We start from the raw sequence: 15,041 nt of genomic DNA on the forward strand, positions 1-15,041 counted from the left end.
CCAACGTGTTCTTTAGTGGCGCCCTCTTGAGCCGTCGACACTGAGTGCGGCAGCCGTGAGCACTTGATGAGCTCACTACCCCTCCTCTAGTTCACGGCCACTCAAGCCAGGACCTACGACGTTATGAAGGAGGTTATTTTTTGCTTGTTTTTGTAATTCTAATTTGCCTATAACTTTTAAAATAAAGCAAAATATGAGAAAAGAAAAGTTTTATTAAGTTACTAAGTTCAGTGCTCTCAGGATCGGTGCAAATTAAAAACCAGTCAAAAAGTTGTTGCAGGGTCCCTTTAAGTCTATGATTGCATATTCATTGCTTCAATAGATCCACGCTTGCTCCACTGTTCACAATGCATTCTGGAAATTCATTGCATATGAAGTGGAGTGGCATGGTTTCTGTTTGGATAGAAAACAGGTCACTGTCTTGGAGGGGGGGGGGAGAAATTAATGAAAATAAAAAGCCAACTTTCATAGAAAATAAAAATGAAAAGAGCTAGCTTGAACCAGTGACAGGCGATAGGTAGGTCCGTGCCTGATGAAACAACAGGTGGAGATGACTATACGAAAAGGTAGAAACAAAGAAAGAGAATGAATAAGCAATAAAAAAAGTTGGGGCCCCAATCCACGTTGTGAAGGGGGTTGGTCAGCGAAGCTGTGGTATCATCTGCAACGACTGCCTACTGCACTATAAGAAATGCCGCCGCCGGTCGCAGCACGCCGCTGCTGGTCGTATTGCTGTTTCTTTTCCCTTTGCCGCTCCTAGTATTCACGCTGCTCCTCGGGAGTCCTAACTATCTGTGGCCTATTCATTGCGGTGCTGCAGCAACAGTGAAATCTGTTGCTATATTCCGTTTCATCTTATGCACAGCAGATGTTACGAGCCATCAAAGCCAATTGCAGGCCAAGCGATTTGTCACATGACCTTAGAGAGGGGGCACAGCGACGCGCGGAAAGCGTGTCACGGGCCACGTCCACAGAACGGGATTGGCTAAGATAGCTCGTAGCAATTGCTGCATTTGGACGTAAGGTGAAATTTGGTATAGGGAGGTTCTTCTTTCTTCACCGGGAACGTATGCGGTGAGCGCTACGTGCTTCACATTGTTTTCAGGAGCTCCTTATCCTTTATTATATGGTTAGGATGCTCGTTTTGTGCTTATTCTTTATTGAAACGCATGTTGTGCTGTATGCTGATGCGTAGTGGTTGTACTTTTCGCTTCAATCTTCTGAAGTCTTTTTTTCCGTGAGAACGCCGGCACGAAAACACATGCGGGGAGAAGGAACGTGCTTGGCATTGTTCACAGGTGCCGTTATCATCCATTATGCAGTTTGCACTTCACACGAGGGCTTTCAATGACGTCAACCCCTTTCGAAGCAGCTGCAAACGTAATCTTTACACCGGAACACGTGGGAGGGTGATCCTATTGTTCACACGTGCCTTATCATCCATCACGTGATTTTAAAACTTGTTTTGTTGATGCTTGTTTTGTGGTTCTCTTCATTGAAACGGATACTGAGCTGTATGTCGTATACCTGATTTCAAAGGAGTATGCTGTGTTGCCTTCAGTTGTTCGCTGGGAGTTTTTTTTTTGCTTACAATGCCAGCGACACAAAAATTTCCTTGGCTGGTAGAGGTGCAACGCAATGGAACGCTATCATCTGCGAAGGTAATGTACAAATCTGAGATTAAAAATATTGCAGCTATTCGGGTACTAAAAAAACTCTCACACCAACACTGACTGCTGTGTGGACCAAGACTATAACCAACACACTAAAAAACAAACAAACAGTCTCTCTGCACTGCCCCAAGAAACATTCCTCGGGGCCAGTGGTTTCTAAAATGGGGGCCCGCAAACCCAAAAGGTCCGCAAAGGCATTTTAGGGGACCGTGAAGCCCCGCCTCATCAGTCAAGCCCGGCAATGAAAGTTGTATTCCCTTTAGATTGAGATGAAACGTTCCAATTTTCGAGGGAGTTCTCTCGTGTGTATATCAATAAGAGAAGTATACTTCACACTTGTCTTTAGTTATATTCATTTAATAAGTCATTATAATAATTATCCTATCCCTATCCCTTTCCCTTCCCCTCACCATGAACAGTGCTCTCCATCTTCTCCGCCAATCCACAAGGGCTCTGCGAAATATCAGTTGTTGAGAATCACTGCTCAAGGCTATGCCCTCATAACAGGGTTTGCTGATGTGAACACCGACGCAAGAGACACAATATTTTGAATGAAGGCTGTCCTAAGTAGGGTGACCAATGGGCGATGCAGACATGACACAGTCCGAAGTCGTTGACATCGTTGCTGGGCGGGCCACCGGAACACGACACCCATGCACAGACACTCAAGCACACTCTAAAAAGGGGAAGAGCTAAATGCCAAAAGGCAAACACTCCTCTAGAGGCCTTATGCCACTCGGGTCACACGACGAACTAGGGCTATCTGTCGGACAGAAACAAAAAAATTCATACTCAATGTCGAAACGATGACGACCAGTGGAGTCCTGGCCAGCTCGGTCTCTCCCACTGTGTTTTCATTCCCAAAACGGTGTCGCTATAGGCTATCCCGACGTTGCATCCCAAACCCTCGACGGCGAAACTGCGACGTCCCTTCCAGACAGATGCAAAGTTAATGGTTCACTTCTTGTAAGCTCTAGTCCAATGCCAGAGTCTGCAAGCCACCCTACCTCTCACAAAAAACGAGATTGTGAAAAGAAAAAAAAAGTTTCTGCTTGAACGAGGCTGTTAGGAGAACCTAAACCTAAATGGCAATTTTTTGGGACAATAGCCCACATATTCTAGTAGAAGAAAAAAAAGGGTTGGCGCTTTTTGATCATTTCATTCATCCCTATTCCCGTTAAAATGATACATACTTTGATCCCAACAAATATGATTCCAAGTGGATTAATAAAACAATACAAATCTAAATTCATCTTCTGTTGATAGTTCTTGCATTTATAATTCATATTGTTTAAAAGAAACAAATTGAATGCTCGTCTTCATATTGGAGGTATGGGTACACCTTGCCCCTAACCCAAAGGGGCATCAAGGGCAAACACAACTTGCTGACTGCCAAATGTGATTGCAACAAATGTTCTGGATGATGCTGGTAGTGAGCAATATTGAAAAACAAATATTTTTGTCCACACCTTTAGATAGACCACAGTATAGACCAACTTTGAAACACGTACCATAAAATCCAGAAAGGGTGCCCACTCTTTTGCTAGAGATAATTGTAGCAAAAAGTGGGGTGGGCCATGTTTCGGTAGTGAACTCCAAAAACCACGAAAAATACGGGAAAAGGCAGATTTCCTTGTGCGTTTACTTTCGCTAATGCTCGTTGCTAAATCCGTTGAAGGAAACATCACTGCCGCTGTCAAAAATCAAGTCCAAGGCCATGTCCACCAGGCTCTCGTCTTCCCCAGGTCCCGCCTCTGACGCATCGTCCACCGACGCCAAACAGTCATTGGGTTCACCGTTGTCCGTTCCGTCGAGGCTCGTTGAAATGCCACACCTCTTGAAGGACTGCCACACCGTGTCCTCGGAGAGGGGTGCCTACGCCTCTGCCACAAAGTCTATGACGTTCTGCCTAGACGGCCTCTTTGGATTTCCCTTGGGGGTCAGCTCGCCCGCTCTGAAGAACACTGTCCAACGCTCACGCAACGCATCTTTGAACGGTTTCATCCACGACACATCGGCGGGTTGCAGTAGTGAGGTGCAGCCGCCTGGTACCAGGGCTGCGTCTCTGTCCCTGGCGTAGAGCTTCTCGGGCAGCCTCAGTTTTTTGCTAATCAGCGCCTGGTCCAGCATGAGGAGCCTTCTCACGTTGTTGACGTTCAGCCCCAGACCCTTCGTATCCACTCTTGGAGGATGAGACAGGTAATCCACCTATTTCTAGATGATGTGACCCGCACGTGGCAAAGCGACTGGGTACTGGACTCTGGAAGCTCAGGGTGCCGCCACTACCACATGGACAAAAGCTCAAGGATGGAACCATCCAGAAGCTGCAGAACTACTTCCAAAGTGCGATCACCAGTAACAGAGGAAGTGTCTGGGGAATGTGTTGTACTATCGGGGCATCATACTTTCACGCCTGCTTCACTGATCTTGCCAGCAGCCACAAGTTCTGTTCAGACGGGGAACCTTCCTGGTGCAGGCACAAGAGAGCACAAGCCCTGGGTGAACCAGCACCGCCACACACTTCGATTCTCGCATATGCTCGGGCCAAAACCATACTGCCCATCTACAGAAGGTTGACGAAGGAAAAACTGCTGTCCCACTGCATACAGTATAGACCACTTACAACGTAACCGCTTATAGTGCAGGACCGGGTATAACGTGGCTTTTTTAAACCACCGGTTCGCCTCCCATAGAACTCCATGTAATTACATACCGCTTAAAATGCAGGCGCGCGAAGGGAAATACCGGTTATAGTGCAGTTTTCGGAACAGCCTGGCGACCGCGCCGACTGACCGACGCAGAGTGCACGCTTCCCTGTGTGACACAAGATAACGGCGCAAGCGGCACTCGTAGGGCAAGGAGGTTGCCCGAAGAAGCGGGGAGAAGCGAAGAGAGAGGCTTCAGTTGCCATAATGACGGAGGGATGCACGCACGTGTTGTTCACGTGCGTGCGTCCCTGCGCTGCGTTCGAAAACAACCGCAACGACAGACCAATCGCAGGTCAAGGAGAAGTGTTCGCTCACGTTGCATGCCGGTCGCGGGCCGGCTTCATCTATGCACAAACATGGCATCGGTTGTAATTGTCGACGTAGACGGCGTGGTAGAAGCTCATCGTTCCGCGTAGAAGCGCTATCCTTGACTGTGAATTTTCTTTGTGTGTCGCTATGATAACCCAGCACGTACTAGAAGGGAAGATCCACCTACTCGTACGGCGATGTTGTCTTATGGCATGCATTTTGGCCTGAAAAATTGATGTTTTGGTTATAGCGCGGTACCGCTTATCGTGTGGATTTTCGCGACTCCCGCGACATACGTTATATGTTGTCTACACTGTACAAGGGAAGACTCAGAGTGCTGCTGAGTCACTCAACAGCAAAATCTGAATGCTGTGCCCCAAGACGAGGTTTGTGCGCTGTCGTGGAGATGGCCACTTCCATTGCAACCTTATGGTTCAATAAGGGTCACACGGGCTTTGAGCAGGTGCTACAGGAGCTTGGCATTCTCCAGTCTCAGGAAGTCATCACGCTCAGAGATAAGTGCGACAAGAAGCACATTGCCAGCATGTCCACCAAAAGGACTGCTGAAGCAAAATCCCATCACTGCCGAATGTTGAAGTGGGCTCGTGTTCAGGACACTGCTCGCATGGACTGTGAAGGAGCCACATATGGCGTGAGACATTTTTAAAGTTCTGTGCCATGATGCAGAGGCCTGGCATGCATTGTGGTCAAATTTCATGTCATCTAGGCCATTCTTTTACTAGAGCATGTCCATAATAACATTCAAACATGTTTTTTAGGGCTGGGCAATGGATAGATTAACCTACCAATTTATCAATTATTGCTTTAATCACAATTAAAGTTTTCTAACCGCTTAATGGTAAATTTTTGACAAACCACAGTGAAATAAAAATTAAATGTGTCCACCACGCAAATGTGGACGAGCGAGTACACCTGCATGAGGGCAAACTTTAGGTAAAATTTTTGGAATAAGGTAAACTATTTGCGAGATTTGTAACTCCAGAGAAGTGCAGAGGGTTACACGTGTCTGGGCCACTTCAATGCTGCTTGAGTGTCCGTTTTGCGCAGCAGAGACTATTGTGAACAATCAAAGAAGGCTGCTCTTGCTGCAGAATATCAAACAACCTCTTTGCCGCATGCAGCTGACATAAAAATCAGTGAGTGTGAGTGTCTGAGTTCTTAACTACACATTGAGACTGCTTCATAATCCAAGTTGTATGTTGCACCTTTTATCACACATTCAGCAAAGGCAGACAAATATATTAATTTCAAATTTCTTAATGTTATAGATAAAAATACCATATTTTCGCGATTCTAAACACCCCCCCCCCCCCCCCGATTGTAAGCACCCCCCTCCCCACTTGCAAACATAAACACCTGAAAAAAAGTTTGCATGCGAATGTAAGCACCTCCCTCCCAACAAGAAATTTGAGATCGGAGACGCTGGTATCGCCGAGCGCCGGAGTCGCGAACGGCCGTCGGCGCTTGGTTTCAATGTCAGTTAATAGATGGCAGCACACACCGCCATTTTCCACTTTCGCATCCGTGCGGGTTGCAAAAGAGGGTGCGTTGCCGTACTCTCTATCGTAGATGTTTTGTCTGTTTGGTCTCCTTGTGCTTGTTGCAGTTAGTTGTTTGGTCTGTTAAGCCTATTCGTCCGCGTTGGCCTCGCTATCGTATTCCATTCACTGTGTGCACGTGGTTTGTGGAAGCCGTCCTTCATAAGTGCGAAGAAAACTTCATACACGATGAAATTCAAGAGAACGGTTATTTCTTACGTGGAAGGCAACGGAAATCACGGCACTGCCGAACAGTTCGGGGTGCGGCGTTCCGCGCAAGCCGAGGCTGGGTGGAGCGGACGATGAAGAGGAACGGTTTCTCTTTGAGGCGCCGCACCACTATCTGCCAGAAGCTACCGGTGGACTTCGAGGACAAACTTGTCACCTTCCAACGTTTTGTGATGAAGCTGCGTCGCGAATCTCGCTATGGACTCGGGCAGATCGGCAATGCCCATGAGACCCCTGTGTACATCGACATGCCAAGGACATGCACCGAGAACGAAATAGGCGCCCGAGAGGTAAAAGTGCGTACGACTGGCTATGACAAGCAAAGGGTGACCGTAATGCTGTGCATCACAGCCGACGTTCGGAAACTTGCGCCCTCTGTCATCCTCAAAAGACTAGTGTTGCAAGAGCGACTAGTCGACCGTGGTGCAAACTGATGGCAAGCGGGCCACTCTACAGTCTTTACTTTATTTATTTCGTATAGAACATTTATTTTTTTCATATTGATTATAATAAATTCATATTTCTTGTACAAATTTTGTATTTTCGGGGAATGTTCCGAATCTAAGCTCTTTGAACATCGTTAAAACCAATTAATTGATTAGTGAATCGATGAAAGGGCAATTAATCGGGAAAAAACTTTTAATCGACGCCCAGCCCTAGTGTTTTTCTCCTTTTGTAGCTTTTTGTACTTTTTGTACTTCATGTAGTCCCATCCCAACCAAATTTGGCATGCATATGCTCTGAGGTGTGTAGAATGCACCTGTCAAGGTTCTGTTACAATATATGTCACTATAGTCATAGAAGTTTGGTGAGATTTCACACACATTATTCTTGTTGTTACTTGCACTCAGTAGTTCCCAACGAACAAATTGGCCTATTTTACTATGCTCTTTCATGCTTGCTTTCGCACTACATGCATAAAACAATTTGTTTTATGCATGTAGTGCGTGCAGAACATCGGCAAAAGTAGCTGCATTGAAACTAACGCAAGATTTAGAGAGGAAATCAAGTCCTATAAACTGTGAAAAGTTTTCATTAAGCTATTCCAACTATTAAAAAGAAAGATTTTCCCTGGAGCATGTTTCCGCCCTATTGCGGGTTAAGATAAGCAGGACTAGCTCCTCCTTCGAGTCCCTCCCCTAAGGAGGCGAGTCCCTTCCTTGTCCCACCTCCACTCCGGCATTCGCACTGGTAAAGCGGAAAGAGTGGAGGAGTTCGGGGGAGAGCTTGTCAGGCTTTTTTTTTAGCCTGCAAGCAGGGTATACTGGTCGTATTTTGTTCAAAATAGCGCAGGAATGAGTGAACCGCATTTGCTTGTGGCATTGAAATCGAGGTCGCAGGCATTATTGAGGGCGAAAGTCCGAAATTTTTATGACCAACGGTTTTTTAAGCGAGTAAATTTGGTATACAGTTTGGCACAGAAGTCAATTTCTACTCCTCTCTCGTGTGCAGGGACTTCGACCTTGACGAACACCTCGCAGCCCTTCCCAGGTGCGACATCGAGGTCCTCAGTCGACGAAGAAAAGAGCTTAGGCGCGATTCCGGATCCTCTAGTGGCAAGCAAGGTAGGTTTGAGACTGGTGCAAAAAAGGGAGCGGTCAGCACGGCCCAGCATTTTTCCCTTGCAGGCTCCAAAATCGAGGACTCTGGCACGGAATCGGACCAGGGAGCCGGCTCGGAGTCCACGGAAGAGAACGGGGTGAGGGATTGGCACAGTGGAGAGGAGGAAGAAGCAGGAGAGGGAGAGCGCACCAGTCCCAAGAAGGACAAGAGAAAGAAAGGAAAAGGTCAGTGGATCCCTGGACACCTATGACTGACAGACAGCTGTGGGAAACAGTTCACTGTGTGGAAGAGGGTTTTTGCACATTTTCTTGTATCTGCGCACATTCCTTCTTATGGAATTACTTTAGTGTCCTTTGTAACGTAAGTTTTCATCCACTGAGAAGCTATGGAGGTAGCTGTAGAAATTACCTCTTTTTATGACATTCTAAGCACCCTCAATTCTAACGGGATAAAAACACTGAGAAAATGGTGAAGACCAGTATACCGTAGAATACCGTGCATCCGCCCACACCACACTGAGCGCCTCTTCTGAAATTTATAGGATCTGAGAAAATACACACAGTACATTTATATGTAAAATTGATGACCGGAGAATTTTTTTGCGATTACCTCCAAAGTTTGAGTGGGCACTTGCCCGGTATTTTACGGTAGTATATTGAAGATACGAATAACAGCAAAGCAAGTTTGAACTATGTGCGACGAAGCAACTTGAGGTGGGTCCATTGGGGCGAGTGATTTCAGATCCAGCAGCACGCGAAAGTCGCTGCACATGTTGGTCAAGGACGTGGTTTTTATCACGTGTCTACATCCGAACGACACACTATTTATAAGGAAGTGGACATACCGTCAAGCTTCTTCGTCGTATATGTTTGTAATACTGCTACAAACCCTCTGATGCAGTGAAAACATTTTTTTGATAAAACTAACTTTACAAGTGAGCCGCTTTGCTGCATCTATTATGAGATATACGACAACAAATCAGGGCCATGAAATTCAAATTTTTTGCTAATGAGTAACCAATAGTTTTTTTTGTATGTGGCATTTACTTTTGTAAAGACTTTTTGAAGAGAATGCAGGCAGATGTTGTTCACACATAGAAAGCCATTTGCAGCTTGTAGTTCAATTGGAATTTAGACAGGTCCATCTTACAAGAAGGAATAAAGAGAGCCTAGCAGGTGATGTTAGCACCCTAACACTTGGGAGGGGGGGGGGGCGAGGGGGGAGGGGGGGGAAGGGAAGGGGAAGGGAAGGAGGGAGGAGGAGGAGGGGGAGGGAGGAGCGGAGGGGGACGAGAAGGGAGGGAGGGAGAATTTATATAAAGCACACATAAGAAGAAAGAAGAGTACAGAGACTTGCATAAATCATAGTTGCTTCTCTCCGTCCTTTCTTTGCCTTGACGTTACCTCGTTGGCGCCAAGCTTCAAACAGTTTCTGGCGTACCTGACGCCAATTGAAACTCACTCCCTGGACGGTCTTTTTGGGCACATCCACAGGGGCTGTTCGAGAAGAAGACCTTCCCAGCGGCCTGGCAACCCTGGCCGACATTGCGTTGAGTCAAAAAGAGAAGATGCAAGACTGACAAAGGGGGTTGCGGAGGAGGAGAAGCAAGAGGACAACTCGCGCTTCGAAGCAATAACAGCAGCGTCGGTGGGCTGCTCCCAGAGTCGCTGCCCCAGCTCTACTAGAGCTGTAGGAGTCATCCGAACCTGAAGCCCATACTTGGCCTAAGACTGCAACTCCACGTGTTTGTGTGTGCTCTCGCAGCAAGCTTTCGTCATTGTTTATTTTTGTGTGTAGAACTTCGCACATTTCTGAACCAAGAGCCGACCGGACACAAGCTCGAACTTGACACGCACGGAGCCGTTCGTCTCGCACCAGCAACCATTGTGACTGACAGCCGTACCATCTTTTTAAAATTTTTTTTTTTTATTTCCCATTGTGTGGTAGTGCTTTGGCCTGAACTCATTTTTGTCAGGCCCCACAAAGTGGTGCGACTGAACAGCTGTCTTAAGAAAGTGTGGGCTGCGACGTTGATCACGGACGTCGCTCGTCGAGAACGGTATCACCCGCGGCGTGAATGCAGACGTCTGGTGAGTTTATGGCAAGGACTCTGGCCATCGGTGTCTTAAGACTGGCACTTTGCTGTGATCCGTGTCAGAAATAATTTTCTATGCTGGATGTTTTTTTTTTCTTTTTCTTTTTAAAGAGAGTGTGGAAGGGAAGTTGTTTACATAAGGATCCTGTGTCACTTGTGCATCCCTGCAGCATCTTTTTCTGTGTGTGTTTTGGAGAGTACATAGTTTCTTGGGTTATGTATGTTGGAGGAGCAAACATCTAAAGGCGGGAGCGACATCCAGACATGTAGGCTAGTGGTGACCAGTCAGAAGCTACCAGCGGATGATTAGCGAGTTTCGGTCTGCCCCTTGTACATAAGAGCATGAGTATCTGTGGTGTCTTGAAAGGAAAGGAGAAGCAGGAAGGGCCACTCTAGGAAGGAAAGGTTCACGTGAGCAAAGTCGTTACGCTTGGCAGAGTTACGTCGTTAAACTGAGGCTGGCTTCATTTTGTTTTCCCGAAAGTAAGGGGGCAACATGCGTATGTACATATACACAGTTACACAAAGTAATGCGATGAACATGTAACATTAAGCTCTGTAAGGAAGACTAGCACACATCTGCTTTTGCTCTCTCTCTCTCTGTCTCTTTCAGTGTAGTTTCCTCTTAGCATCGCATGTTTGGGATATGTACATAGCGAGGTAGACTATTTTAAAGCAAGATTTTTTTTATATGAGCAACATGTCCCTAGTAAAAGTTGTGTGATACGCAGGCAGAAAACAAAAAAAGTTCCACATCTCAGGAGCACAATTTTTTTTTCTGGCATCCTAAAGTGTTGGCTGTTTTTTCAGAACTTGACTATTCACTGTGCTTCCCGTACCGTTAATCCTTTTTCCTTTTCATACAATGGGCTGTTCCTGCCCTGAGCTGCTTATGTCATCCAAACCAAGTAAATTAATTGAGCACTCAAACCCTGTGATTATATTAGTGATTTATAAACATCTAGAATCTGTACAGGCTGTGAAGAGGGAAAGTTCTTCAGTTTGCTCACATGCTGTCAATGCACCAGTTGTGTCAGCTTTAATATTCCTCAATTATCCTAAACAGAGATGTTTCATCAGAGCAGTTGGCATACTTATGCTATGGCAGCAGGGAAATGTGAGGAAAGCCTGCAAATTAGTGAACATTGTTGACCATTTGGCAAGCTTCCATCGCCTTGCTGCAGTATCAAATATCAGTTGTCACTACAGTGGTTTAAGAAGCAGTTTTAGAAGTAGTTCTGGAGCACCGGGCATGAGTGGTGGCAAGGTTAATTGGTACTTTTTATAATATAAACAATGCAAGTTTTTGAAATTATGGGATTAAAAATTTCAGAGTAATTTGGCCCCTAGATGTTTTATTCCTAAAGCCAAAGACTTCAGGGGTAGAAAGGGTCAAAGAGCACTCTAAGATTAGGCCAGCGCATTTGTTGCATTAAGTTAGTACTATAATACTATGTTGTGCGAATATGGAGGAAAGTTGTTTGGTGCTTGTATGGTCATGATAGGCAGAAGTGGGGTCCATTTCGTTTATGACTGTGCACACTGCATAGCATATAAAGAATAATTTTTTTACTCATGGTAATCCTTTAAGTGCAGTGATCTGTTTTACAATCGCGGTATATTCGATTAGTCTGGTTAATTTTTCACTCAAAAAACAATGTATGATAATGATCTTGAAGACCAGACATTTTATGTGTGACAGAGTTCAAAGAAAGTTTCCACTACCGGACCTCAGGGAGAAAAAGCTATGCAGTTTTATGAAACTCTGTTTCGATATGGCTTAATCTGACTTTCAAGAAACATAATTAGGAAACACCTCAGATTCTTTTAAGCTAAAAACAAATATATAACTTGCTATCTATTGGTTACCTATGCTATGCATAGAAGTGTGGCATATTGGTATTTGTCAAAACAAGAGAGAAACATATTGTGTTCCTGTACAATTTCTTGCTACCATTTTTTTGCAGTAGAATCAAAAATGTTTCTACACCACAACCTTTCTATGCAGTTTGATAAAACCCCTGGATGTGCTGTTGTAATGTTTGGTAAGCTGGGCATTGGGCTTGTGATGTGCAAAGTAATTTGCTCGTTGAAAAATTGTGACATGACTAAATGCTCGTTTTTGTCTTATTGCACTCCCCACTTTTCTGTTTTTCACTGTTCTTTCTCGACGATCAAATTTAAGGTTTTAGCATAGCCTTTGTCTCATTGAACCTAGTTTGTTTATTGAACAATTTGAACTGAGCAACACTTTGTGTGTGATAGGGGACATGCCTGATTATCAAAGGCTGCCTTGAAACGCAAGATCAAGGATATTTTACGTAGCTGTTTTACAATTGTTTCTTCTAAGTTATTTCCGTTTCATGTAACCGTTTTAGGTGCAGTTTCGAACAAGATACATTGTGACATGTTACGGCTCGGGACTTGGTTAAAGAAGAGAAAGAAAACTAAACTGTGCTTCATCTCATTTGACTTGTGACATGTGATAAATCTTGTTGTGTGTAACTCAAACCAGGGCAAGACATGCACTATGGTTGCTTTTGGGACAGTTTTGTCCGAACGACAATGAGTAATTTTCAGTTATGTCATCAATGAAGTTGGAGCATTAAAAAGGTGAAGCAAATGACAGGCTTTTTGTAATATCGAGTTGTTTTTTTTTATCAGGTTCTTTAGTACCATTAAATATTACTACCACACTAATTATCATTACAGATCATACAACTTGTAGTTTTTCATAAAGCAGTCGGTTTGCTTTTTCATGGAACTTTCTGGCAAGGTTTTGTAATAATAGGAGTGCACCAAAATTTTCACGGCAAGTCTAAGACTGAACTGGTTTAATTGGATGAGCATGACAGATATGTTATGTTGTACTACTGTAGTCACTGACCAGATGGGAATGGTAGTGTGTCTCTTTCAAATGCCTGGCCTCCAGCGTGCGCTCGTTGCCTTCCTCTGTGCTTTGGCCGCGCATGCACGCTTGTGGCTCGAGATGCTGAAACGTTATCGAAGGTAGAAAGCTTCTTCTGGAGGAGGAAAAACTGAAACTTCTCCCTGCCCCTCTCTTCCTGTCAGTGAGTATAGTTAGTGCTTTTGGTACTCCTAAGTAAAATTCAGCCCCCCCCCCCCCCCTCCTCCTCCTCTTAAAAGAAAAAAAAAAGCTGTTTCAAGTGTGGCAACGTAGGGTATCCTTTCAAATGCCACTTTTAGTTGAAAAGCGGTGTTCCAGCTTCCTTTGTGTCACGCTCGTGAACAACTGTACTCTTAACAAACGATCGGTTCATGCCTTGCACCGTTTTCTGCTACTGTCGCGTTGCATTTATGTTTGCGTTTCGTGGACATGTCCGATAAACGGCCCTGCCGACGGAAAGAGCTCGTACTAGGCAGTGTTGCTCGTAATGTTTTCAAGGTCTAGTTTTGAAGTTGCTCTTGGTTTTCCGAGGAAGGCTTGCCCACTTTTCGCTGCCCCTTTTGCGAGGAACGGGAAAAACATTAGGCGGGACATCTCCCTTAGTCACTGACCTCACCTACACAAATTACGGTGTACATGCACTCTCAAAGTTATGCACATTTTAGATGTAATTGTATAGTAGGAGTGACTACTACGACTGTTCAAACAAAAGCTACTATAAGCCTGGTTGAGCCCGAGTTACGCCGTGCGAGGGCCGAGGTGGGAAATTGAAGCACTTGGATTAGTTTTCTTAGTGACTTACAGCTTTAGGTATACAATGCATTCCTGTTTGCATTACTTGCCAGTCACGACCAGCTCTCTTTTGGGTGGTTGGTGTCGTCTGGGAAAGCATTATCTCTGTTGTAAACTCCAAATTCACATTGTTTCGATTTTTTTTCTTCAGTTTTTAAGGATTTTTTTAAGCTAGGCTTGGTGCAGTTCAGTACATTGAACTGCTCTTTTGGGCGATTTAAATAACAAGTGACGCACACGTCGTCGGTCCGTCTTCTTCCCGCCTTAGTTTCCCACCTCTGCCGCTAGGGTCGACAAGATCAAAGGAACAGTATCCATGAGAATCGAGTGCGTCGTGTCGTGGTCGTCCCGTCGCGTGGTTTGCCGAGACAAACTGCGCTGCGTTTTCTAAGAACAAAAAAAAAGGTGTGCATGTCTGGCGTGTTCACGCCGCAAGGGGTTGGTCGTCCTGTTGACGAGTAGGATGGTCACGAGTAGAGCGAGTTTTGTATGGGGCACCTATTCGAGGAGAGAGAGCTTTGTCGCTCTCCTTGCAAGGTGTTTGGGGTGGTGCTGTCGCAGATATAGTTTGTGATATCGACGTTGGTTGGTGGAATGGCTTGCCGCCTCTTGAGGAGAAATGCGCACAAACCTGTGTACAGTTGTGTGTATGACGACGACGATGAATTTGTTTCAAGGCAGTGTCTCGCCTTTTTTTTTTTTTTGTGCGTGTGTAGGTTTGCTTGTCATTGTTTGGTGCTGAAATGAGAGACGAGTGAGAGAGGTTATTTATCGCCACTTTTGATTGTGAGACGTGATGATACAATGATAATAAAAAAAAAAGAGAAACGTCGTAATGCTTCTATTGTCCTCGTCATTTCTGCCGAGAAGAATTTAGTCGGAAATTGTGCCAACGTCTTACTAAAGGTAGCCTGCCTGGAGAGCCATTAGACATCTCAGCATTTTCGTTGTCGGGGGTTCCGAGGCAGTAAATAGTCAAAATATGCGGACGAATGAGCCCTACTGATTAAATGAGGTTGCCTAGACATCTCCGATAGGCGTTTTTACCATGAATAGCTATTGAGAAAATGGCAAATGGAGGTGGTGGCGAAATCGGCATTCAAATTTACCCGTGTTTTTTAGTGAGGCAACGTAACGTTTAAAAAAACTTGCAGGTCGAGCAAGCTGCCTAAAGAAACAGTAGGCTCGTCCGATTTACTTGCACCT

The 15,041-nt window shown here is 45.1% G+C and overlaps 1 protein-coding gene across 1 annotated transcript in view; it reads left to right on the forward strand.

Annotated features, from left to right (window-relative positions):
• The window catches only part of LOC8034602 (mediator of RNA polymerase II transcription subunit 1), a gene marked incomplete at its 5' end in the record, with an annotated part of 80,715 nt that extends 66,048 nt beyond the window's left edge, over positions 1–14,667 (forward strand). Inside the window, 2 exons of the mRNA XM_040207998.3 lie at positions 7,930–8,264; positions 9,534–14,667. Of these exons, the coding sequence (XP_040063932.3) occupies positions 7,930–8,264; positions 9,534–9,619 (421 nt within the window). The remainder of the gene's footprint in view (positions 1–7,929; positions 8,265–9,533) is intronic.
• Positions 14,668–15,041: the final 374 nt, after the last annotated feature.

Source organism: Ixodes scapularis, unplaced genomic scaffold, assembly GCF_016920785.2.
Source record: "Ixodes scapularis isolate PalLabHiFi unplaced genomic scaffold, ASM1692078v2 PGA_scaffold0__279_contigs__length_252992795, whole genome shotgun sequence".
Taxonomy (NCBI): Eukaryota; Metazoa; Arthropoda; class Arachnida; order Ixodida; family Ixodidae; genus Ixodes; species Ixodes scapularis.